A 26,016-nucleotide genomic window follows, 5' to 3' on the forward strand; every position below is an offset into this window, starting at 1 on the left:
CTCTGATGTACAGTTTTCGTCATATTTTCTTACCACTCTGGCTCTTTTCTTCTCACATTTTCATATTTGGAACTTTATTATATTAAGATAAACTTGATTTTTCTAACTGAGGGATAGGAACATATGCACTGTGAGTGCTTTTGAGGTGATGATGAGATTAAGCTTAACTGTCTTCAGATGCAGCTAGTTCAATGGAGAAGCATAAATCCAGATGTTTAGAAGACCGACCTGCACATGTGGAAAAATAGGGATTTCTTCAGCATCATTCACATGACCTAACAGCTCTGTCTCAAGTCAGGTGCTGCCTCCATCAGTGGATTCAGCTCATACTTACGCAGGGAAAACCATCCAATCATGTGTGAGCCTTTTCCCGGCAGTGCTTCCTTCTCAAGGATGCCTGGCCTGTAGTTGCTAAAGGGGGCAGGTGTGTGTGCGTGAGTGTTTGTGTATGTGAATGTGTGTGTGTGTGTGTGAAATGCTGACTTGCCCACTTTGAGCCTCTCTCACCTTTAAAGCCGGTGCTTATCAATCAAATGTGTAATTTGCACCTGTGAGGCTGTGAGATTTCTCCCCATTAAGCTCTTGAGCTGCTGATTTCATTGATTAGCTCCTCCTCGGGCTTGGCGGAAATCATGCTGAGGAGCCCTAACGAGGCCTAACAAGGGTGGCTCACCTGCACAGGGCGTCCGAGCGGCAGGTGCGCCGCAACTCCAGACAGCTGGCTTTGTGCCTCTCCTGGTGTGAGCAGGACGGGACAATGGTGCGACGGCGACGCTCAGCACACGCCTGGTCCGGGCACGAGCAGAACAGCAGGGGGTAGCTCAGCTCCCATGACACCCGCTCGAAAAACTGTCGCAGGGCCTGAAACACATGGCGCCAAGAAAAAGGTCAACAAGACGAGGAATGTGGTACAGGTGATTGAGTGCAATGAAAAAGCTAAAAGCACTAAACTATTATTCCTTAATATGAGAAAAGAAGCCTGCACTAACAGTATAGCACAGCCTGTTAAATAATAATATCACTTTCCTAAGTGCCGAGGGAGACAACTGCCTGGCCGGGACTGGTGTCTGCATTTATCTGGAATATAAACTAGGAATTCCCAAATTAGGAAAAAATATCTGGAAAGAGAAAAGTGGCAAAGTGGTCTGTTTCACTGAGGAGGGATCTGCAGCATCACTGGTCCCTTTGATTTAATCCTCACTAGCTTTACGACATGGTTGGGACGCTGAGTAAAATGTTAAAAAGAAATCAGAATGATTAAAAATGAGCTTAGATTTTTATTAAAACTGAATTTCCTCAGTTTAAACACGTGACATGTTTTCTGTTTTCTACTGAGAATAAATTCTAGATTTCTGAGATCACTGCATTCTCTTTTTATTCACGTTTAATTCAGCATGAAAACTTTGTCAGGATTGGGGTTGTACACGGATAAAAGTTGTTCACGTCACACCTGCAGGAGGCCCTCAGTGTGAACTTCCCGGCACACAACTTCTGTGCTGATGTTAATGCTGAAGGAGATCTGGAGCGCCGCAGTGCCCCAGTACTAACATAGCGTTCCACTAATCTCACTGACAGCTGATTAAGGAACAACCAGGAGGAAACACTTTTTCAAGCGTTACAGCACAGTGACGAGTCATTCTTTCACTAATGTTTGTAGAGGCGAGGTGCTGGTCTTATACACCGGTGTGAATGGGTCTGAAACATCTGGGCTAAAAGATCAATAGGTCTAAATGTTTTTGTTAGAATCCAGGTGAAGGCCTAAACTTCTTTGGAAGCAGCTTATTTGTTTTGCTTGTTAGACTTGTCAGAATTGTTTGTGGCGTCATTTGAAGACATAAACTGTAGATAAAAGATGGACTTTGCCTGCAGTCTTTCTCATGTCCATCAGGGGGTGATTCCTCAGGTCTGATTGGATAGAAGTCTGTTCTAGAAGTCTGAGCGTCCTGTTCGACTGGTCTCTGAGCTCAGTTAACTGTTTCCTGTCAGGTGTGACTGAATCAAACAGGATGTTACCTTTTGCATTATTATAATTGCAGGGTTGTGACCTTACAATATGAAACGCCCTGAGGCAATATTGAAGCTGAAACACGACGAGTCTAGAATTACTTCAGCTGTGATGTTTCCTGACACGCTCAGAGAGGCTGCTCTGGATCCTCACAGTAAAATCTGCTGCACTGAATCTGTGTTTGAGCATCTTCAGTGTCACTGACTTACAGTTGGTAAAAACTCCTCACTACTCTGAGCCGGGAGCAAAACTGGTAGTTTTTCTGCAGGTGTTTGGCTGTGGCCCGGTGATGAGGACACACAGACTTATTGGATTTTCCCAGGAGTCTGTGATCCATGGAGCCCAGGGGTGTTCAGCTCAGCCTCGGAGCTGTGGAGCTGAATTTAGATGCTTTCTCAGGTGGAAAATAACCATATTAAAAAAGCATTTTAGATGCTGCACTTTTACTTGACTGTTTTTAAAGGTTTTATTCCAACAAACAGTTTGTGTAATTCTGCCACTGACATAAAAGCAAAAGCGAGGAGGAGGAACTTGAAACGTTAATAACCTTTTAGCCTTTAGAAAGCTTTTAGCATCACAGCCTGCACAGCGCTGATACCATAACACCAGCTCTGCAGTCCAGGCGCCGTCACATCATCACCATCATCAGAGAGAACCTCGGACGGTTTAAACATGGAGGCCGTGAGGTTTGAGCCTCAGGGTGCCACAAATGCTGTAAATGATGCTCAATCACTGTGAAGGGCGCTGAGACATGGGCAGCTGTCAGTGCTAGCTGTGTGCTAACTGCACATGTGCATATGTTTGTGCTGGTGGAGCATTTTTAATGACATCATCTGACCAACAATATGGCTGCTATGAGGTTACTGTACTAAAAGATCATCTGAGAATAATTACATAATTTACACCTGCAGGTATTATGACCTGATAAACAGATCAGTCTGTGAGTGAGTGCTGCATGCTCTCAATTTACATGAACTAGTTTCAGTCAGAGGCTCAGAAGGAAAAACGGTTATTTATCTAATTTTTATGTTGGCCTTATTGACAGATACAGTGAAGAACTGGCAGGAAAGCAGAGGGAGAGAGAGGGAAAGACATGCAGCAAAGGGCCGCGGGTCCGATTTGAACCTGGGCCGGCCGCTCTCAGCCGTACAGCACGTGGGTGCCGGCTTAACGCACTGAGCTCAACTGCCACCCTGAGCAGTTATTGACGAATCAGAAGGTTGGAGGTTTGACCCCCTGCTACTGCAGTCTGTATGTTGAAGTACCGTTGGTTCAAGGTTCAAGGTTCTTTATTTGTCACCTGTTATGCTTATTGCTTCAATACAGAAAATTGTGCCTGTGTGACCAGGAGGATGAGGCCTGAAGGACCTTCAGCATAAAACAGGGCTTATTAAGCATCCCCTGCCTGTAACCTGCAGCCTGTACCTGCAGTCTGGGTCAGAGCTATGTTCCCTGTCTTTAAACTACCTCCCTGCTACATTCCCACATTCCCTGCCTCTGACGCTGGAGCAGGATGCTGTTGTGGAGAAGTTCGGAGGTTTTTTTTTTTTTTATCTACGCTGTGTGAAAGTGTGAAATAGGCTGAGCTCCATGCAGCTGAGCTGAACGCTGGGCAGGCGCTGCACCCACCTTCTGACACCGCTTCCTGCTACACGGCTCCTGATAGCCCGCAGAGGGCTGCGGGGGCGTGGTCTTGCTGCAGATGGAGTTATAGGCAGATCGGAGACGTTTACACGTCTCGTTAAGGTTACAAGCCTTCGCCGCATCCAGACAGGGGTTACAGGGTTTCCCTGCCTCAGAGCAGGGGCTCATCTTGGTCAGAGATGAATCTGCAGAGAGAGAAGAGATAAAAGATAAATTAAAGAGACTCACACACGTCTTTGTGCCCGAGCTTGCACTAATTTGTGCGCTTAATGAAATAATCTGCTGAAAGATAATTGAACGTTTTCAGAGAGCGACTTGACAGCAAGGCTCCAATCAGCAAGGCTGTAATCACTCCACTCGCGGCACTCTCGCGTCTCCCAAAAGACACTTTTGGACTGAAAGCTTCGATTTCTGTTTTTATGATTAACTGTGTTTTTCTGCTTCTCCACTTACTTTGAAAAGTCCGAAGGCCGGAGGTCAAACAAAAACAAAAACAAAGAAAAACTCAGAGGAACAACAGAAAGTCACCTTTGACAAAATAATAAGAACACTACTACAGCATGCACCATTAGACAGGTGAATTTGAATAATAACTACAGAGAAGCTTCACTTATTGTAGAAAAGTGAACATTTCGCCTCCTGTCTATTCTGGCCGGGCTTGTCTTCCAGAGAGGAGGTTAGCCTGGGAACGCCTTGATGGTTCTGGATAAGCTGGAGGACGTGGTGAGAAGGAGGTCTGGGCTTCCCTGCTGCTGCCCCCGAGACCCAACTTCAGATCAGCAGAAGAAAATAAATGAATGATTTAATGTGTTATTTTAGATTTGAACTTTTATTGAAGTGGATGAACAACAACCAGCTTTGATAATGCACGGCACATTGTTCAGTCACAGTTTTAATAACACGTGAACTTTTGTACTAACATGTTTTCATACAATATTTAACATCAGTTTATTTAAAGTGTTTTTCTGCCTCGCTGTCTGGAGTATAACGTGTAATGTTGATAATGAAGCGGCATGGTTCATTGTTGAAGAATCTTTTTTTTAGTAGACTAAGAAATTAGTCGCCAGGAACATGCGATCTTTGTGTAAACCCAGTGACATGTTTGTACTGAATAACATATTAAAATCACACAAACGATGTGTGACTGATTGCTCCGTCAGCCCTCTAGCCTGCACCCGCATGCCCAATAATCACAGGATGAGAGCAGAGTGATCACAGATCAACGTGATTGGACAGGTTAAAGGTCATCATTGTAACTGTGTTTCTTCCTAAAACAGAAAACTCTAAATACAAAGCTGAGATTTTATAAATGATATTTTTATCAGAATGTCTGAGTTGTTGTGATGAATTCAGATAAACTTAAATGAAGAAGAGCTGTCTTTGGTACGCTGTACGAGCTCATGTGACTAATCCTCTGTAATCCTGCATAAACCACTTACTGCTTAAGTTTGCTCCATGATTCAGAGTCAATCAGTCTTCATCCTTCTTCAAATATATAAAACTATATATTGGACGTGTTTAATAGAGAGACTCAACATCCACACAGAAACATTTTAACAACTCAGACTGTGAAGAAAGAAAACCACACAAAACAGCAATCAGCGCCGCACACAGACCTACAAACAGACACAGAACATGCCTCCGTCAGTCAGGGCGCCCTGCTCTCAGAGCCAGCTCACTGTGACACAATCCTAAACAACACAGCATCCACCTGCTCGCATCCACCCAACAAACAGCAGCACAGAAGTCTGTCCTTCCTCCATCAACACCTTCAGCTCCATCAGTGCACTCACCATGTGACCTAATTAGGACTGTAACAGGAGGCAGTGTAAGTGGTTCTGTGTCCTGCAGCTGTGTTAGGGTTTAACAGTGAGCACGCTGCAGGAGCAGTGAAAGTGCTGTAGTCGTGTCCATGTCAGGTCTGAGTGCTGCAATCACATGTACCCACATGTGATTACATGTAATCACCTGCATTCACATGTACAGCGGTGCTGATTAGCATCTCCTGCCTGTGAGGCAGACTGCTCTGACCACCACCGCTGTGCAGGATGTTTCTGATGAGCTCATGATACACAGGGACACGCCCAGACTGGCTGACCCTGGGTCAGCTGCTAACAGGCAAATAGTCTTAAGTGGAGCAGAAGCAGGCCGAAAGACTGGCGGCATGTCTGACAGGTCTCTGCTCACTGGCTACAGAACATTACAGGGAGAGGGGGTCAGCTGACGGCCTGTGAGGTGCTGATTAAACGATATCATCAGCAACGTGGTAAGACACCATCGGCATCAGTGCAGCTTCTTTGTTAACGAGCTGAGCTTCATTGAGTCTGATCTGTTTTACCTGAGTGCTGATTAAATGTGACTGACAGGCTGAGGTTTCTTCTCATGAGCGGCTTCATCCAAATACTGAACATCCTGAGTTTAGTGGGTTTAAATGAAGCGCTCCCTGATCGTGCCCTGCTCCGTTTTTCACTCATGGAATTTATCAGAGTGGCTTTGCATGATTCACAGTTAAGAATCATCCTTCTGTATCATCCTGTTCCCTGATGGCCAACGTCTGGAAGCCTACTGAGGGACAGGACACAGTGTGTGTGTTCATTTCTTTACATTTACTTTATGCCGCCAATGTGTTCTTAGACTTTAATTAAACACTGGCCACTTTATTAGTTACACCTTGTTAGGACGTGGATGGGCTCTTTTCATTCAGAGCTGCCTTAACTCAACAAGCTGCTGGAAACGTTCCTCAGATTTTGTTCCATGGTATGACATCATCATGACATCATCACACAGTTTTTGCAGGTGTTGCTGCCTTTGTGATGAAGGTGAAGTACGTCCTGATTTATGAGATGAACCATCATCAGTTTGCAAATTCTGAAGACATTTTAAGTATCACTAAATCACTGTGACTTTTACTTTTAAAATAAGCAGTTAACACAGTAAAACATACCTTCCAGCTTTTATTTTGAAACTGAGCTGAATGTAGAGTTGTCTGGCTCAGCGTCTGTAGTTTAACTGTGCTACAGGCTGTAAATAAAGCAGACAGTCAGCACAGACATGTTTCATAGCTCATGTTCGGGGTGTAGAATTTTATTTAAAAAAAACCTTATTTAACACGCTTCAGTGAGCTGCACATATAGGATAGAAACAAAGCATCGATCTGATACTATCGATACCTGGACGAGACCACCTCTAGTTTGAATTCCAGCACGTTTGCACACCTAAAGGCTCTGAGCTGCTGCCGTGCGATTGGCTGATTAGACATCAGTGTTAATGACGGATTGAACAGGTGTACCTAATAAAATGGGCGGTGATTTTGTATTTAATGGTGTGCTCAGAGACTGGGTGGGTGGGTCGTGATGTTTGCAGCTCTACCTGCAGCAGCAGAGCTGAGCACGTCTGTTGCCCTCACACACGATCAGGATCTACAGAACAACGACACCTCCTCGTCTCCAGGGCTATGGTGAGATCCAATCACGCGTGTGAATGCCACACCAGCATGTTGAGTGTGAACACACACGTGTGGACACCATTAAGTCTCAGCCTAACACATCCAATCACACAACTCCAATGGAAAAGACAGCTGTATCTGCGGCTCAGGGACAGATCATGAAGCGTGGCATCATGACATTTCCCTCAGTGTTTTAGCAAATTTACATCAGTGACTGACAACACCTCCAGATTCATGCCCTCCAGTGATGAGCAGAGAAATCAAAGGCTTCCTGTGAGGCAGAAAACTGGGCACGATCAATGAAACCCCAGAAAATATAATCTCATGCAGAGAGCCCTCGAAGGAGTGGAGCCTCCAAACCTCAGAAATATGAATTAAATCGGCTTTTCCTCGGTGGAGGTATGAGCTCAGTGAGCCGGTTTCTCTGTTTACACAAAAACCATCGAGCTGAACCTCCTCAGGTTGAGAGCAGCACGGGACACCGGATGCAGATTCATCCACTCTGGAAGAGTGGGGGATGATGTCAATACTGTAATCTCAAATACCTAACATGCTGTGCGCTAAACCGAAACCTTTTAAAAATCACTTCTTTAAAGATGATTCAAATTCATTAGGAAAAGGTGGAGGTGGTGGGTTTTTAGGTAACAGCTGGTCCCTGCAGGTCTTCAGCCTCAAAGCTAGGAACATTTATCTATCCTAGACCTTCAGACAACTTCACCTCCAACTCTGACTTCAAGGTTAGAGGTCCAGTTTTTACAACTCCAGAAAGAAGTGACCTTGGATTTTCATATTTATGCAAAAACCACTGTCAGTATTTTATACAGCAACAACATGCTTCTGTCAACACGCTGATGTCATTTGCTTCCATGAAGACTCTCAACCTGTGATTGCTGCTCAGATCTGCAGCTATGCAGCAGCATCGTTTCATCCTTTGAACTTCTGCACCACGTCTGTGTCGATACGGCCGGAGTGAGCCGAGGTGACGAAGAGGACACCGCTGTGAGCTGCCATCACCTCTGACTGACGCCTCACTAATTAAATATGAATGTGGTCACCATCAATGCACCTCTGCAGGGTCCTATCAGCATCTTCACACTGCAGATAACACACATGCACACAGACGCAAACACACATACACAGACATACACACACACATAGTTACACGCACAGACACACACACACAGACACACACAGACACACTCAGGCTTTCCGTATGCTACACATGTAGAGGTTTACAGGATGGGATGCTCTCTGGTGGTTTAAAACATTTTATTATCAGTGACAGAGTCGGCCCTCATGGAACATGTTCTTCTTTGAGCTCAAACATCTACTGACAGAGTACAATACACACGCACACGCACACATACGTGTTTTCGTGATATATCAGCACCTATGACAAAAATGTGACAAATGGGAACGTGCCTTTCCGAAGGTCCTAGAGGCATGGGAATCACAAAAGGTTTGACCCATGCTTCCAGGAACACGCCCATCTGTTGAGATTTTGGCTAGGGCTAAATTTTGGTCAAACCTGAATTTACTGCTACTTGTGAGGACACTGTCAGGTTTATGTGACTTATGAGTACCATAAGGTCACACACTGATATTTCCTGTTTAGGTGAATTGTGAAGCCCATGGAAACACATAATTTTCAAGTATACATGACTTATAAGAACCAGGTAAGGGTAGGTTCTGTATTTTTAGCTTGGCTCCTTTTGAGATTACAATATAATAGGCATGGATGCACAATAGTAATGCTCACCAGTCGGGTAACTTCTGACAGAAATATCAGACATTTATGTGTTAATAAAACAGTAAATCTGAGCTGTGTAGAGACTTAAAAAAAAGACATAGGTCAAATGTGGTCAGTCTACTTTTTAAGTCTTAATATTGTAATGCATTAATTCATTTTGTAGTGAATGTTCATGTGAATAAAAACGTGGAACATTATCTGCCTTTCTTATCATTTAATTGCAAAAAGCACCCAGCATAAACCACAGATTTATGAGTAAGAACAATGCAATACAGAAAACTGCAATACTGACATAACTGTGGAAGTAACAAAGTATCTCTCTTGCTTGTTTCTTTTTTTCTTGCATCTTTCTTTTAATGCTATGATCCTGTTGTGGATGTAGTACCTTATGACAACCCAGTCTCTGCCTTTCAGAGCTGCCGGCTCTGCTTGGAGGCAGCAGTCACATTCCTTTTTACCTGGTACTTTGCAGCTTGTTATGAAGTGAAACGTGCCGCTCAGCAACCTTCACTTCATCATTTGTCCACTTGCTTCTCACCTTCCCAGCTGTCATAAATGGAAACAAAAGAAAATATCTTAATGTGAATGCAAAATGTTCTTAAACCTTGCTTTCTACTGGAGCACTTTAAAGGAGCAATAAGCACAATTCATCATACTTAGGTTGAAGGAATTAAAAATGGCTATGTGAAGAACTAGAGGTGTAATTACATCTGGAGTACAGCATGAAGTCATAATCCCTCTCTCTGTGTTGATCTCCAGCCATAGACTTTGGTTTGGTTTACAGGCAGTGCACAACAGCACACCTAGCAGTGAAAAGATATTGCTTATTGCTCCTTTAAGGATGCTTGGAATGAACCATTTGAAGTGCTGTGTTCTGCTGGGAATCAAAAAAGATGAAATGATTCATGATAAAAGCTCTCAACAGTGTCATGGCTGAAAACAATAAACTTGTCTTTTGATCACAAGTATATTCAGCTAAAACAATTTGTATTTGGGTGAGTTTACCCCTTCTTGGTGAAGTGTTGCTAATGTTTTTGTTGTCCAGGGTGATTGAGGCAGAGGTGCCCTTCATGTTGTCCAGGGCAGCTGAGTAAAGCGTGTGGCTTGGAACCCCCGAAATACTTGGTCCTTGAGCCTTTGAAAAGTAACAGTGAACTATGAACTATGAGAATCAATGCATGCAATGGGTCTGTTTGCTTTTTTCTCTGCATTGTAGGAAAAGTCAGCGTTGGGCAGTGTGTAATTCTACATTAAGGGGCTAAGGGGCTCAAGAGTTGTAATTGGAAGGTTGCCGGTTCGAGCCCCGGCTCCGACAGTCTTGGTCATTGTGTCCTTGGGCAAGACACTTCACCCGTTGCCTACTGGTGGTGGTCAGAGGGCCCATGTCCTCATGTCCTTCACAGCTTAAAACAATATGAGGACAATGTAACACACACACTACAATCACTGGTCCTACCATATGAGGACTTCTACTTAAACACACTCATGTCCTTCACAGCTTAAAACAATATGAGGACATGACGACTGAACACATGTAGAGTTCATGTTCCTGACTTCTAACTTCTCCTGCTGTTGTCAATAAAAGCTCTAAACCCAACACTGATGTAAAGCCATCTATTTCCCCAGAAATTAAATCATGTAAACTGATCAGTGGGAGGTTAAATGGACAAAAACATGTGTAAAAGGACAAAAATATCAAATGTAGTCAGAATAAAGATCAAGCTGATGCTTTAAGGGAAAGTTTGGACTAACATATGGTATAGACAATTACTTTCTCCTAATGCTAATGTTGATTTTGGTTAACTTTGACTCAAACTGATTGTTTTAATACAATCAAAGTGCATTTCATTTATGCACTAGGCCCAACTGACACATATACTTGATACCAAATACAAAAAAATAATGTGTAACCTGTTGGAAGAATGAAGTGGGTATGTCACTCACCAATTGGTCTGTACGAAGTTGAGACAGGACCTCAGCACTTGGTGTCTGCAACAAAAGACAACAATACAACGTCAGAAACATTCTCTAGAATAAATCCCGACTAGATAATTAACTACAGATCATATTTGTATCAGTGAATATTATTACAGAAGGATCTGACTTCCTTATACCAGATTCTATAGAAACTTAACACTGTACAGTTCTGCTACCCAACAATATGAGGACAGTGTAACACACACACTACAATCACTAGTCCTACCATATGAGGACTTCTACTTAAACACACTCATGTCCTTCACAACTTAAAACAATATGAGGACATGACGACTGAACACATGTAGAGTTCATGTTCCTGACTTCTAACTTCTCCTGCTGTTGTCAATAAAAGCTCTAAACCCAACACTGATGTAAAGCCATCTATTTCCCCAGAAATTAAATCATGTAAACTGATCAGTGGGAGGTTAAATGGACAAAAACATGTGTAAAAGGACAAAAATATCAAATGTAGTCAGAATAAAGATCAAGCTGATGCTTTAAGGGAAAGTTTGGACTAACAAATGGTATAGACAATTACTTTCTCCTAATGCTAATGTTGATTTTGGTTAACTTTGACTCAAACTGATTGTTTTAATACAATCAAAGTGCATTTCATTTATGCACTAGGCCCAACTGACACATATACTTGATACAAAATAATAATGTGTAACCTGTTGGAAGAATGAAGTGGGTATGTCACTCACCAATTGGTCTGTACAAGGTTGAGACAGGACCTCAGCACTTGGTGTCTGCAACAAAAGACAACAATATAATGTCAGAAACATTCTCTAGTATAAATCCTGACTAGATAATTAACTACAGAACATATTTGTATCAGTGAATATTATTACAGAAGGATCTGACTTCCTTATACCAGATTCTATAGAAACTTAACACTGTACAGTTCTGCTACCCAACAATATGAGGACAGTGTAACACACACGCTACAATCACTGGTCCTACCATATGAGGACTTCTACTTAAACACACTCATGTCCTTCACAACTTAAAACAATATGAGGACAATGTAACACACATTACAATCACTGGTCCCACCACATGAGGAAGGCAACTGAAACACACTCATGTCCTTCACAGCTTAAAACAATATGAGGACATGACGACTGAACACATGTAGAGTTCATGTTCCTGACTTCTAACTTCTCCTGCTGTTGTCAATAAAAGCTCTAAACCCAACACTGATGTAAAGCCATCTATTTCCCCAGAAATCCAATCATGTAAAATGATCAGCGGGAGGTTAAATGGACAAAAACATGTGTAAAGGGACAAAAATATCAAATGTAGTCAGAATAAAGATCAAGCTGATGCTTTAAGGGAAAGTTTGGACTAACATATGGTATAGACAATTACTTTCTCCTAATGCTAATGTTGATTTTGGTTAACTTTGACTCAAACTGATTGTTTTAATACAATCAAAGTGCATTTCATTTATGCACTAGGCCCAACTGACACATATACTTGATACCAAATACAAAAAAATAATGTGTAACCTTTTGGAAGAATGAAGTGGGTATGTCACTCACCAATTGGTCTGAAGGAGGTTGAGACAGAACCTCAGCACTTGGTGTCTGCAACAAAAGACAACAATATAACGTCAGAAACATTCTGTACTGTAAATCCTGACTAGATAATTAACTACAGATCATATTTGTATCAGCGAATATTATTACAGAAGGATCTGACTTCCTTATACCAGATTGTATAGAAACTTAACACTGTACAGTTCTGCTACCCAACAATATGAGGACAGTGTAACACACACATTACAATCACTGGTCCTACCATATGAGGACTTCTACTTTCCTGTTGGAGGTTGAGACAGGATGGAGGGACAGCAGGGTAGTAGCTCGCACAAATGATTCTATTGACACAACAGGGAAGTGAGATTAATGTACTGAACACAACAGACTCTTTCAAAATAAAACAGGAAACATGGCATGAAAATACAAACGTGGTAATATACAGCCCTAACATAAATTCATTAAAACGATGTTAATAACGTTATGCCAAAGTCAACTAACCCGCCACCAAACACTCTCAAGAAACTCAAAAACCTTAGAATAACGTCAGAAACGCTGGGCCAGAAACCCAGACCGTGAGCGAATAACTATAATACTATTGATTTGTGCTAAATACGAAAACATTAATATTATCATTTAAATCCCCCCAAACATATCTTGTGTTGAAAAAAATGTGTGTTGCAGTTAGCTACACTTAAAAAGAGCTTAGGCTGACTGTCTCTGCAGTTGAAGATGCAGAGCACATGCTAGGCCGCAGGTCCCTTTAACTCCAGTGGGAATTTAAGAACAGTTAAATTTAACTTCTAATATCTATTGTTAAAGATAAATTTTAAGTAATTTTTTAACATTTATCATCATTCACCACTTTCAGTTTGTTCAAATCGATTGTGCATTGTTTTAATTCCGTTTAACTAACGTTAATTAGCTTGTTAAACATACAACTTTACCTTGCGAAGTGTGCGTCAAATCATGGATATCAAAGGTAAATACATACGTCAAGATAAATCTCTCCTTAGTGCTGAAGGTCCCGGATGTGCCGTTCACGCAGAGCTCAAGCGAGTTTGTATCTTGCCGTGACCAGCAACTCTTTGGTTGAGGCTTTCGAACAATCAGATGCATCTTTACTCACTTGTTGACCAATCACAGACGTCGTTCTATGCTCCACTGACGAAATGCTGCATCCGGACTCTCCTCGTCCATTTAACAACAAAAACACAGCAACACGCGCTGTATTTGAGGTAGGAACACTTGAGAACTGTCACAATGTTTTGCAAACTGCTGTTACAGTTAATTTCGTTCCGTTAATTTGTTTGGTACCTATTGTTGAGTAACACTTGGTACACATGTGGTTAGCTTGCTGGTCTAGTTTAAGTTAGCATGGGCATGCTGTTCACTGATGGAGTAAGGCCAAATTTGTCTTGATATTGTCAGTGTGTTATCATAAACATGTCTTAATTTGTTATGAAAAGAAGAGCAGCACCCCTAGACCCCCAGGTGAAAATACAGATAATAGATAAGCAATTTAAGAAAATAAGTATGTGTATAATAAATGATTTTACTGTCACTTTCCTGGGTCTGTTGACCCAGCGTTTTAAGTTTTAGTTTGTTTGGATGTCGATGTTTATTTATAAGTTCTTTAGGTTAGCTAAGTTCATTTGTTTATTAGATTACCCTTGTTATGTCTGTTTTATTGTGAAAGTCCTTGTCCTATATCCAGTGTGTCTAGTTTTGTTTCCCCTTGTCTTGTTAGGTCTGATTTGTCCCAGCTGTTCCTCATCCCCTCATTATCTCTCTGTGTACTTACAGTGGCTTGCAAATGTATTCGTCCCCCTTTTCCACATTTTGTCACATTACTGCCACAAACATGAATCAATTTTAATGGAATCCAATTGCAGCAAAAGGTGGTTCTACAAAGTATTGACTCAGGGGGCTGAATAATTACGCACACCCCAGTTTTCAGTTATTTATTTGTAAAAAATGTTTGGAATCATGTATGATTTTCGTTCCACTTCTCACGTGTACACCACTTTGTATTGGTCTTTCATGTGGAACTCCAGTAAAATTGATTCATGTTTGTGGCTATAATGTGACAAAATGTGGGAAAGTTCAAGGGGGCCGAATACTTTTGTAAGCCATGCTGTGGATTAATAACAAGTATGATTCAGTGCAGAGAGGTCTATTAACACATAGTGAGTGAGAAAGGTGACTGGAAAGGAAAAAACTCAGTGCATCATGGGAATCCCCCGGCAGCCTGGATTCAGGAGACAGACACTGGCTGTGTCCCATTTCAGGGTCTGCACGCTTGAAGTACGTGCACTACGCGTACTACGTACGGTGCGTACTATAAGTACGAGAAGTGCGGAAGTGAGAGGCTTGTGAAATGGGACGGTATATGCTTCGTCGCGCTGTTCAGGTTGCCTAGCAACCATGATACTAACCGCGAGACACGTTACATACAGCTTTGTTTGACAGAAATGAAGGAGAAAATTGTTTTGTTGGTCAATCATTTTTGTCATGACATCACTTTGATTAGTTGAGTATCTGAGGCTGAGACCACAGGACTGTAAAACATGATTCAAGGGCTTAATTTCTGTACTGAACAGTCATTTAAGATTAGCTAGTAAATAATAATTAGTTAATGTTGTTCATGAGACTAAAGTCATCTCACTATGGTAATGTAAATATAACATGGCCAATATTATAGTATTGTCAGATTATTATGATATATATATATATATATATATATCACTGACTTTCAGCTTGTTGTGTTTGTGGATATATGACTGACTTTAATTATCCATAAAATCATCAGATTCTCTGTAAGATTAAGGTCGACTATATGTATATTTAGAAGTAGAGGCTTTAAAACCAAGTTAATGCTGAAAGTACAAACATCACTAGTGTCACATAACTTTGCCGACATGTGGCCAACAGCAATGTTTTAATGTTCTTCATTATTAAACATTCGCACATGAATAAGTGACGTCATATTCAGTACTTACTTTCGGCTGCTCCCTTCTGCCGTATTTTGCGGCAAAATTATCCACACCCACTGCCGCGCTATGAATTGTGGGATATATGGGACTACGAAGCGTGCACCGGACCACGCTTGATATTTGGGGAAATCGACGGCGCATTTGGAGTATGCATTTGAAGTACACTTCGAATTGGGACAGCCGTCGTCGCGTGGCGGTGACGTAACCGCACTTAAAATGCGTACTTCAAGCGTGCAGACCCTGAAATGGGACACAGCGACTATCTCTACTTTCAAGATTAGGCTTAAAACTTTCCATTTTGCTAAAGCATATAGTTAGGGCTGGACCAGGTGACCCTGAATCCTCCCTTAGTTATGCTGCAATAGACGTAGGTTGCCGGGAATTCCCATGATACATTGAGTTTTTCCTTTCCAGTCACCTTTATAACTCAGTATGTGTTAATAGACCTCTCTGCATTGAATCATATCTGTTATTAACCTCTGTCTCTCTTCCACAGCATGTCTTTCATCCTGTTTTCCTTCTCTCACCCCAACCGGTCGCAACAGATGGCCGCCCCTCCCTGAGCCTGGTTCTGCCAGAGGTTTCTTCCTGTTAAAAGGGAGTTTTTCCTTCCCACTGTCGCCAAAGTGCTTGCTCATAGGTGGTCATATGATTGTTGGGTTTTTCTCTGTACCTATGAAGGGCCTTGAGGCAACTTTTTTTTTGTGATTTGGCGCTATATAAATAAAATTGAATTGAAATTGAATTGTACTGCTGCATACTGTGACATTTACAGTTGCTTAGTTAATTAAGTGACTTAATTACTCACTTTTATTTACTAATTGAATTACTAAATGAAGCTGGAATTGTGCATTCTGCAGTTTTTAATAGTGTGTTATTAGTTTTTAAAGAAACAATATGCATTTTATATTATATTGTAAAAAGTATAAGGTAAGTTGAATTTAAAATATAATGAATTGTTGACTTTTTTCATCAATTCTTGTAGATACACAGAGTCGAGACTGAGGCTGATGATCATACTGAATCAGATGACAGCGGCAGGAATCTCCAAGTTCAACTGCAGATTGCAGATGCAATTATATTAATGCAGATTAATATAAACTCTTCAAGGGTCAAAATCTGCACACACATCATTCTGCATAGTGAAGGTCAGACAATTTGTGCATTGATCTTGAGAAGTAAGACTCATTAATTAATAGTAATATAATTAGACAAATGTTGAAACTTTATATTTCGAGACATTTTGTCAACAACAAAAAAACCAAGATGTGCAGGCACTGATAACTGAATCTAAAGACCTTCATTTTTGTCAAGATTTGCCTGATTTAACTGTTGTTACCCTTGCTTATTGCTCACCCTAATATGTATAAAAATGGGAAAGGTTTTTGATGTGTGTTAGAATGATTGTTTAATTGGCAAGGTTTGAACGAACAATTTTCAGAAGCCTCAAATCTTATCTGTTATTATTCCACAAATGATTCAAATAAAGTTCACCTCCATTTCAACATTGAATACGACTGTGGACATAAGAGCTTTGCTGTCCACGTATGTGTCCGCTAAGCCCCAGAAGGGTATAACCTGGGTCAAATGTGTTATTGTGTCTGACACACCTACAATATGAGGACTCACAGAGTGACGTCACTGAAAGTGTGTTTAAAGTGTGTTTTGTTCCAAAACTGGCCAGTAGGTGCCAAAACTGAAAGTGAGCAAAAACGCTAAACACACTTAAACACACTTTTTCATGAAATTGTGATGTTTCAGGACTTTCGAGATTTTTGGTTTGGGAGCATGTTGGGAGCCTCTAGAACACTTTAGAAGGCTCAGAAAAATGAGGACCTCAAAAATGTCCTCATTTTTCTGAGCGTCCTCATTTTGTGAGTGTGTTATCATAAAATTGTCCTAAGATGTCATGAAAACAAGTACACACACACACACACACACACACACACACACACACACACACACACACACACACACACACACACACACACACACACACACACACACTAGCCGTTGTGTGTTTCCAGGAAAGCTCGAGCTGTTGAGGTGTTGCTTTGTGGCTCCATGAAAGCAGAAAGTCGAGCCATCGTGAAGACGTCTTCACCACCCACACGTCTTTCAGGAAACATCACTCATACTTTGAGTTTTTTCTCACACTTGTTAAATCTGATGCAGAAAAATAAAAACCAGAAGAAAGGTTAAACCCAGATCTGTTCCAGGTGCTCTTTAAATGACTTCCCTGACTCTCCTGTCAAGCCTGTGGAATCATTCACATGTGAAGGACTCAGGATGAGTTATTTGGAGCGAGTTGTCGGTTACTTATAAAGAGCAATCAAGTTGCATGGGGAAACTGGACATGTTATCCTGCGGGAGTATTGTTTTTTAATTGTTCTCATTGTTTTCTACTCTGCTTCTATTTTGTGCTTTTACTTGCTGGTCAGCTTGTGGTTTTGGTTCTAAGGGTCTTAGCTGAATATTTACCCCGACACCTCCACAGCAGCATGTCAGGCAAACCCAAACCCACAGCAGGCTGTTGTTGGTTTGGGTTTGCAGAGGCTTTAAGGTTTGGGCATTGCCCACCCACAGATGTACTGAAAACTGACTTTTGATGAGGAAAAGAATCAATGATAAGGTCCTTCGACAGAAACTGATAATGTTTGAGAGGGTGAAGAGGCAGAGATGCTGTGACTGAGTGATGCTGCTTCATGCATAAACTGCACAACAGCCAGCGTCCTACATTCCCAGCAGGTGTCTCGCTCATGCTAATGATCTGCAGAAAGTTTTTGTTTTAACCCTTTAAGACCTACCATAGAACCAAGTCCGCCAGAGCTTATATTATATTTTTACATGCTGTGGAGCCATTTTTGGGAGCATTTCAAGTTGCTATACATCAATACAACCATTACAGCCTAGATTTTAATAATATGTATGAATTAAGTGCATAGTGATTACATAAATTGCAAAAAAGTGCAATAAACTACAAAAAAATTGAAAATCGTTTTTGTTTTTTTAACATATATTTCTAGTTAGAGAAATTTAAGAGGCTTATCCCTCAAAACTGTAAATACAAAAAAGTTGCACAAAATAGTATCCCACCAATGGAAATTTATTTTGAGTGTCTTCATAGTTTTATTTTTGAAATACACCAATTTTTATATACTGCAGGAAAAACGAAAATAAATATTATAGTGCAAATTTGCAAAAAAGCAGCATATGCATCAAAATAAACTATTTCCAGCAGTGCAATATGAGTCCTAAGCATCCCAGAAACGACACAGAAAGTCATAAAGTCAAACATAACTTTTAAAAACACCAGTATAGGCTCATGAGGCTATATGGTAAAAAACTACATTTCCGCGAAAATGACGTCACTTCCGGTTTCGGGCAGGTCATGGCGGATGTGCGATAGTTCGCGCTGACGTCTAATCCAATGTAGGAAGTGTTATGAACAGCTGATCGGATCGGCAAAGCATGTTTCTGGAATATTATGTTTTTGTTGCTGCAAGTGCTTTTATGCAGTTTTTGCAAATCTATATGTGGAAGGAAACTGTGACCGAGGACAAGCTGATGGCATAAGATAAGTAAGTGTAAGTGTAAGTACAACTCCTCCGGTTTCATATGCAAAAAAAATTATTGCGCTAGCTTACGTGGTTGCAGAGCTACCGGGATTTAAAAATAGTTACGCAAAACAGAGCGTGCCCGCTCCGACCGGCTTTAAAGGGTTAAGCACTTTCCCCAAAAACTCTGTCTGCCCATAATCTGAGTGCAGAGAGTGAATCGTCTGGAAATGATGGAGCCGTCCACCGTCAAGCGCATCCAAACTTTTCACTTTATCTAACTGAGCAGAAAACGTTTGACAGGCAGAGAGAGGAGGTGGAGGTGAAAGAGAAGTACGCTGAATGCGGAGTGATGAGCTGTAACTCTGTTTGTCTCCAACAGCAAACTTTGATACTACTTACAAATACTTACATACTTTTGGGTTGGTAGATTTTTCTACCAGATCAATCATGAATGAGCTGACCGGGCTGGCAGAGCTGATGATGAGGGTGTTTCAGAGCCTCCTGAAGGGATCAAAGATGTTGGAGAGGGCTGCTGATTCACTCGAAGGCCGTCAATTGGGTAGGATGTTGTTGACTGTAGTAGATGATGTTGTGCACGGCCTCAGTTTCTCCAACTCTGTAAATGTCTTACCTCGGAGCAACTCCCTGAGACTCATTCCTATTCTCATGAAAAATGAACACTTTAATTATCTGGCTGCCCAGTTATTCACACAGCTAGATGTCTGACTTATTTTGGAAGGTTGCTGCTTTGCCTGCTGATGGCGCTGAGCTGCAGATGTGACATGAAGTTGCTCTGATGCAAAAATAAACATTTGCATAAATTTGACTTTAATTTTCTCAAAATATTAAAATATACTATATCAATTGCTTTGATTTTGTTATTCATGCAACTTTTTTGTTTTTTTATTCCATTAGATTCATTTCCTCATGACAGAGCTTTGTGCTGTTGATAAAATTAGTCTTTGTCAGACGACATCAGTTCTCTGTTCTCTGTCACTGGTTCCCTTGTGGAAGACATACAGAACTTTTTGCAGTAAAGCAGAAGAAGAGCTGAAAGTTGATTGAAGTTCAGATAAAGGCAGTTAAAGGTACTGGGAGGTGCATGTTATGCAAAAAAACCTCTAAAATAAGTCTTTGTCCTTGAGCTGACAGCCACTTAAGGCCTAAAAGCCACTTCATCAGCACGACATCAGCACCATTTAATAAGGTGAAAACAGATGACTGACCTACAACCAGGTGTTGGTCACACCTACTAGAGATATCCACACCAGTGATGCTGGGCAGCTAATGAGCTGATGAGGTAATCAGGTGCATTAAAGCCAGTATGCAAATATAACTGAGGACAGCAAGGCTGTTTGAACCTTTTTGACTTGCAGCTCATTTTCCAGCTTTAATGAAGCTGCTTCATCACCCTGATCGGCCTGATATCACCTCTGCCTCCACAGGAGCTTCAGCAGCTAAACGCTCGCTGGCCTGGTTGGTTTCATTAAAGTTCAGCAGTTTGGAGTCGTTCTCGCTGAGCTGAATGTGGCGGAAACCTGACATCTTCATCCTTGACAGACAGCACAGATAAAGCCACAATGTGCTTATATTCCTGCAGGACAGCCGGAACATTCTCATTCTCCACATCCAAACAGCGCCGGCTTTGAAGTGGGACAAAACAGCGAGAGAACATGCACGAGGATTTAACAGCTTATGTCCAGAAACCGAAATGAAGGTAGCTCAGCGTCACTGAGGTTTGTGCTGCGCTCGTTATGCACACTGTTTCACGGCACGTTCAGGGACATACAAAAAACTTGTGCTTCCAGCCCATGAATAATTTCTGAATTTATGCAGCCTTCTTTAGTGCATGTTTCCATAGCGCGCTTAGTTAAATGGGCGTGTTTGGTCTCTGAGGGGCAGCCAACATCTCCTCACACCCGATTATATCAATTCTGTGAAATGAAGCAGGCTTCCTCCGCTCCACACGCACTCGTCTTAATTTTGTGGCTCTGCACAGCAGAGGCAGCTGCTCCCTCTGTCCAGGTTAGAAAGAGTCCATCACCTGGTTAGGCCGTCACTGTTAATATGACACTAAATTCTACATCAGCCTGAGGGAATGCATTATTATCAATTTGAACTGCAGAATCCTCTTTAATGCTCCATAACTGAAGAAACACTCAGTTTGGAAGCACAGAAAAGCTGCATAAAACCAATAAAAGGCCACGTTTGTAATCAAAGGATGGAACAAAACAGCATAAAGTTGTTCAGAAGTTTTAATGATTAATGACATCACAAATCACTAATCATTAGTGATCTTAATGGGACATCTACACAGGTGTACAGGAGGATGTTTCCATTTCTTCTCACAAGAACGTCATTATGAGAAAAAATCATAAAGATCCTTGTTAATGCCTTTGCTGTACTTTTTATGCACTCCCTCTTCATGCTGCTCATTTGTTAAATAAAAGTTTGAAAGAAATTTTTCTGGGTCGCCTCAAACTTTTGAGCCATAAAAATAAAAGTTATTTAAAATGAGTATTATGCACTATTAAAATATAAATTATGAGACTACAGCAGGGTGCCAGATTTCCACTGACTGTTGTGTAAAAGTGCTTCACATTGTGCATGTTGCACTTGGATGTGATAAAAATAGCTGCTGGGATATTTTCATTAACTGAAATAACAGCTGCACATTTCAACAGAAACTCAGAGCTGCTTTTTACGACTGACAACACTTTTTGTTTTTAGGGACTTTTTTTCTTTTCTTTTCTTGTTTTTTTTAACATGGAAGCTGCAGACACCAGTATTCACAGACTGGGGAGAGGACATGAATATGATGAAAAGCTGTGGATGTGATTTATTATGGAGCAATAACATAGAAGAAAAACAGAAAAGCAGCAGAGGCAGCAGTGAGCCAGCCCCCATAGACTCCCATGTTAAATCTTTACAGTAAAAATAAACATGTTTACAGCCTGATACACAAACTTCTTGGTCTCTGTGGATAATTCTAACACCTTCATATCACTTGTACAGTGGGAGGATGTTTTTATAACTCACCTGTTAACTTGCACTGTGGTATAATTGCATGAATTTTGGTAAATCATCCAAATATTTGACATGGTGTCAGTGTCAAATAGTGAAGGCATCCTTCAGTGTCACACAGAGAAGCAGAAAAGCTGTGGTTAAATGAGCACTAGACCTGCCATATGTATTAAGAGACTGAAGACTTCAAATAGCAGCATTTTTTGTTTTAGGAAACATGAGTCCACATATAAATGAGGGGTTTTCTGGAAGCAGTAACCATCAGAGATCACCGTGAGTCACAAGAAAAGAGAACAGGGCATCACAGAGTGTTTTTTTGGGGCCGTGGCGTTCCACAGGGCTCTATTATTGATCCTCTACTTTTTACACATTTAAATCATGTTTTTGTTTGTCACAGCACAAAATGTTTCCTCCTTTGTAACAACGTTATGGGGCAGAGTGTTTTTATAACTCACCTGTTTTAAGGCTTAAAGTTTGCATTATTAGGGGCGTGGCCTCTTTAACTAACAGGTGGATGGTGACAAAGGTGGCTGTAGCTGCTAGCTGTCTGCTAGGCTTTACCTAAACTGGACCTCTGGACCATGTGTGTGCTGCTGGAGCCTTTTGGAGTTTTTTTTAATGACATCATGTGACCAATAGTATGACTGCTATGAGGTTACTGTGCTAACAGACCATGCAAGAAGAGCTCCAATTTAGGGGGGTGAGGCTTTGATTAGTGGGTATTAGCAGGTGACCACCATGCAAATGATGAGCATTTAGAACAGATCATCATACACTAGTGTGCAGCAACAGTTCAGTTATGTCTATCTTTTATATACCATCCATATATACCAGTCAGCGAAGCCTGTCTCCACGTGTCATTCATGAACTGGACTTTCTTGTTAAACTTGACTTTAACATCAGCTCTGAACTAAGAGTAGAGAAAAGCTCCATGAATTAAAGATGTACAGGAAAGCACTTTTGCCACTACTGCAGGCGAAAAGATTTCCAAACCTGACTCAGGTACAACGTTTAAATCCTTACTTACTTCAAACTGCTTCACACCACAGCGCTGCAGAGCTCTGATTGTGTGCTAGCACAAGCTGAATACATAACAGAGCCGCTTCCTCCTCCTTCAGAGTGACTGTTTCATTAGAGTCTGTCTCGCTGTTTAACCCTCTCGACCCGCGGCGTCTTCCTCCCTCTACCTGGCTCTCTCTACCTTCCAGCAGAGAAGAAGAAGGAATGATATGAGCGCAATGTTTGAAGAGGAGCAGATATATAGAGAGAGAAAGAGAGCGAGTATCCGGGGCAGGAGTGCGGGCCAATTAGAGAGTTGCCCTGGGTTGTCCTGTTATCTTCCTCACACACAGTCTCAACAGGATATACACACAGAACCCCGCTCAGGGCTAAACGCGCGCACATACGCACACACACACACACACACACACACACACACACACACACATAATGTTTTATTAAAACACTGCTCCAGTGTCCGTTATAGATATATACACACCACGGAGACACGATCTAACGAGGTCAGAAACAGAACTGGAGGGAGGATGTGGGCGTAGGAGAGAGAGAGCGAGCGGGGAGATGAAGGGGAAAAGGAAAAGAGGTCGAGCTGTGACAGAGTGAGAAGATGAAGACAAGAAGGGAAGACGTGACTGCAGCAGGATGGAGCACACCAACACCACCTGCAGCTCTGTCAGCTCCACCTTTCACAGGTGACCCCAAACAGGCCGAGGAGCATTTCTGTGGTAGATCGGGGGGTTCACACCTGCATTCAACTTCATGTGGTGGAGGAATGATCCACCACCCACACAAACAACCTGCAGTCACAGCTACTGAGTCTGACTGGCTTAGCTCTTTGACTTTCTAAACTCGACATGTGACAAGTCCGTACCCCTAATGAAGAGTTCTCACACCTCCACATGTATGAGTGAAGATGTGGTCTGAGCACCATTTGAAGAGTTGCCGGGTTTTTGTGAGTGTAGCTGCACTAACTTCTGAACAAACCCAGGCATGTGGTTCTTTAAGCACCCTGAAATACAACAGAAACCTCGCAGCTCAGCAAACAGCTTCAAGGGTTCCTGCTAGCAGGCTCTCAAGACTTAATCATTTTACATGTGACAGAATATCACAACAAGTTCTCCAAACTTCATACGGACACCAGTAACCATGTCCGAGTCTAAATCCTCCTTCACTCCCTAAAAATAACTCTGAGTTAAAAAATTAAATGATGAGTGTCTGTGCTTCCAGCTGTTTCAGTAAAGTTCATCCTGACTGAACTAACAAACAACATACAGCACTGCTGTGCCTAAACTAGATTATATAAGAATGGATTAAATGCTGGCTAGTTACCTGCAAAATGGAGGATGAGGGTTACTCAGTAAAGTTCATCTTCAGGGTCCCTGATGGGCAGAGACGAACATCGTCACATGACAGGAAGACAATGCCGAAAACAGAGAAACCAGGTGAGAGAACATACGAGATGATCCATCCACAGCAGGAGGTCTGTCATTAATCTGCTGGATTACTTGCTTTGCAAACGTCCTGATTTTGAGCTGGACACAGATAGATGCAACACGTGGCAGCTCCGTTAGAGTACAGTCACATGATCATCAGCCAGAGCAGAGTGAAGTCACGACAGCAACACACCTGGTCCCCGGTTCAAAGGCAACGGTTAATAATAATAATAATGGATTGGATTTATATAGCGCTTTTCAAGGCACCCAAAGCGCTTTACAAAGCCACTATTCATTCACTCTCGCATTCACACACTGGTGGAGGCACACTACGGTTGTAGCCACAGCTGCCCTGGGGCGGACTGACAGAAGCGAGGCTGCCATATCGCGCCATAGGCCCCTCTGGCTGCTATAACTGCGGTCCGCATATGAGCCTCTCATCTCTCACAGCGAGCATCACTTTGGAGCTGACAGCTCCATACTGGTTGCCTTGGTGTTCAGTCAGCCTCTCTGAGGCTCTGTGTGACATAACTATGACCAGCAAACTACGAATCACAGAGAATTTCAACAACCATATATTCGTTGTAAGCCAATGAGTAAAAACTATGTGTGGTTCATTACATAACACTCAGAAAGTCTCTTTTAATTATGGAAGTGTTGAACTCTTAAATGAAGAACACTTTAATTTTGTCTTGTAAATATTTAAATATCACGTGTTGTATTCGGGCTGCTGGTCTCCAAAGAGTAGCTGTGCTGCATCGTGTAGCACCGGGCTAATCCTCATCCTAATCCAAATCCTAATGCCAGTGCTAATCCTAATGTCCCCATTAAAGTCAGAATCAAATGGTTTTCTGTAACTATCGTGCTTTTCACACATTTTTTATTAGTTCATGCTGTTGTTGTGTCGACCTGACGGCGGCGTGTCCAGCTGCCTGCTGCTGCTACACAGAACGTTCAGTGAGATTAAACCTAATCTGCTAATTTCATTACGAATGTGAAAGAGCAAAACACAGGAAATATGCTTACTCTGGCAAGTTTTTCCTAAAAAAAAACCAAAGGGGGTTGAAAAATGCACATAAACAGAATTTTTCTGGTGTGTTGGTTTGACAGATAACTGACAAGGTGTGATGCGTCAAACAGGGACGAGTCAGGCAAATTCAGCAAAGGGAAGGAAGCTGAAGAGCTGAAAGAAGCCATTTCATCTCTTTTCCTTAAAAACAACCTGAAGGGGTTTGAAGTTGTCAAATGATGTTGGAAATAAACTGAAATGTAACCTCTGAAAGCAGATAAACAACACGGGAGGATAAAAGTTTAGCTGTTAAAACAATGAAAGAAGTGGCAGCCAGAAAACTGCTCTTGAATCGAAATGAACTCTAAAACTAACTGTTAAAGACAAGTTTTCTTTCTTCTTAAAAACAGAGGCCGAGGAGGGTGCGAGCACTTAATCACTTAAAGCATAGGAACTCACAGATTAAAGGACTTAGTGAAAAAGTTGAAATGAAGGTCAAAACAGGGATTCAGAGATAAATTTAGGTGGAGCAGAAACTAGAAACTGAAACTTAGGCTGAAGTGGAAGAAGAAATCCAGACGCAGTGGAGCGGGAGTCAGCTCATGTCCCAGA

The 26,016-nt window shown here is 41.7% G+C and overlaps 2 protein-coding genes across 3 annotated transcripts in view; both read right to left on the reverse strand.

Moving 5' to 3' along the window:
- gfra2b (GDNF family receptor alpha 2b) overlaps positions 1–26,016 on the reverse strand; it is a 145,236-nt gene that overhangs the window by 51,191 nt on the left and 68,029 nt on the right. The window contains exons 4-5 of the mRNA XM_087843415.1: positions 3,635–3,834; positions 674–861 (exon numbers count right to left, since the gene is read on the reverse strand). Of these exons, the coding sequence (XP_087699541.1) occupies positions 674–861; positions 3,635–3,834 (388 nt within the window). The remainder of the gene's footprint in view (positions 1–673; positions 862–3,634; positions 3,835–26,016) is intronic.
- Positions 9,039–12,449, reverse strand: LOC148102041 (uncharacterized). 2 transcript variants are annotated; one of them, XM_087843416.1, is made up of 5 exons: positions 12,369–12,449; positions 11,529–11,573; positions 9,850–9,979; positions 9,553–9,647; positions 9,039–9,390 (listed from the first exon to the last, which is right to left on the reverse strand). In XM_087843416.1, exons 1-5 carry the CDS (start codon positions 12,447–12,449, stop codon positions 9,379–9,381), a joined length of 363 nt encoding a protein of 120 aa, XP_087699542.1. In that variant the 3' UTR covers positions 9,039–9,378. The 2 variants fall into 2 exon arrangements, 1 of the variants encoding a protein (XP_087699542.1); XR_015719272.1 differs by lacking the exons at positions 9,553–9,647; positions 11,529–11,573; positions 12,369–12,449 and having other exon boundaries at positions 9,850–9,950.

This window comes from Neolamprologus brichardi, chromosome 7 (assembly GCF_056152115.1).
Source record: "Neolamprologus brichardi isolate AB-2024 chromosome 7, ASM5615211v1, whole genome shotgun sequence".
Classification (NCBI taxonomy): Eukaryota; Metazoa; Chordata; class Actinopteri; order Cichliformes; family Cichlidae; genus Neolamprologus; species Neolamprologus brichardi.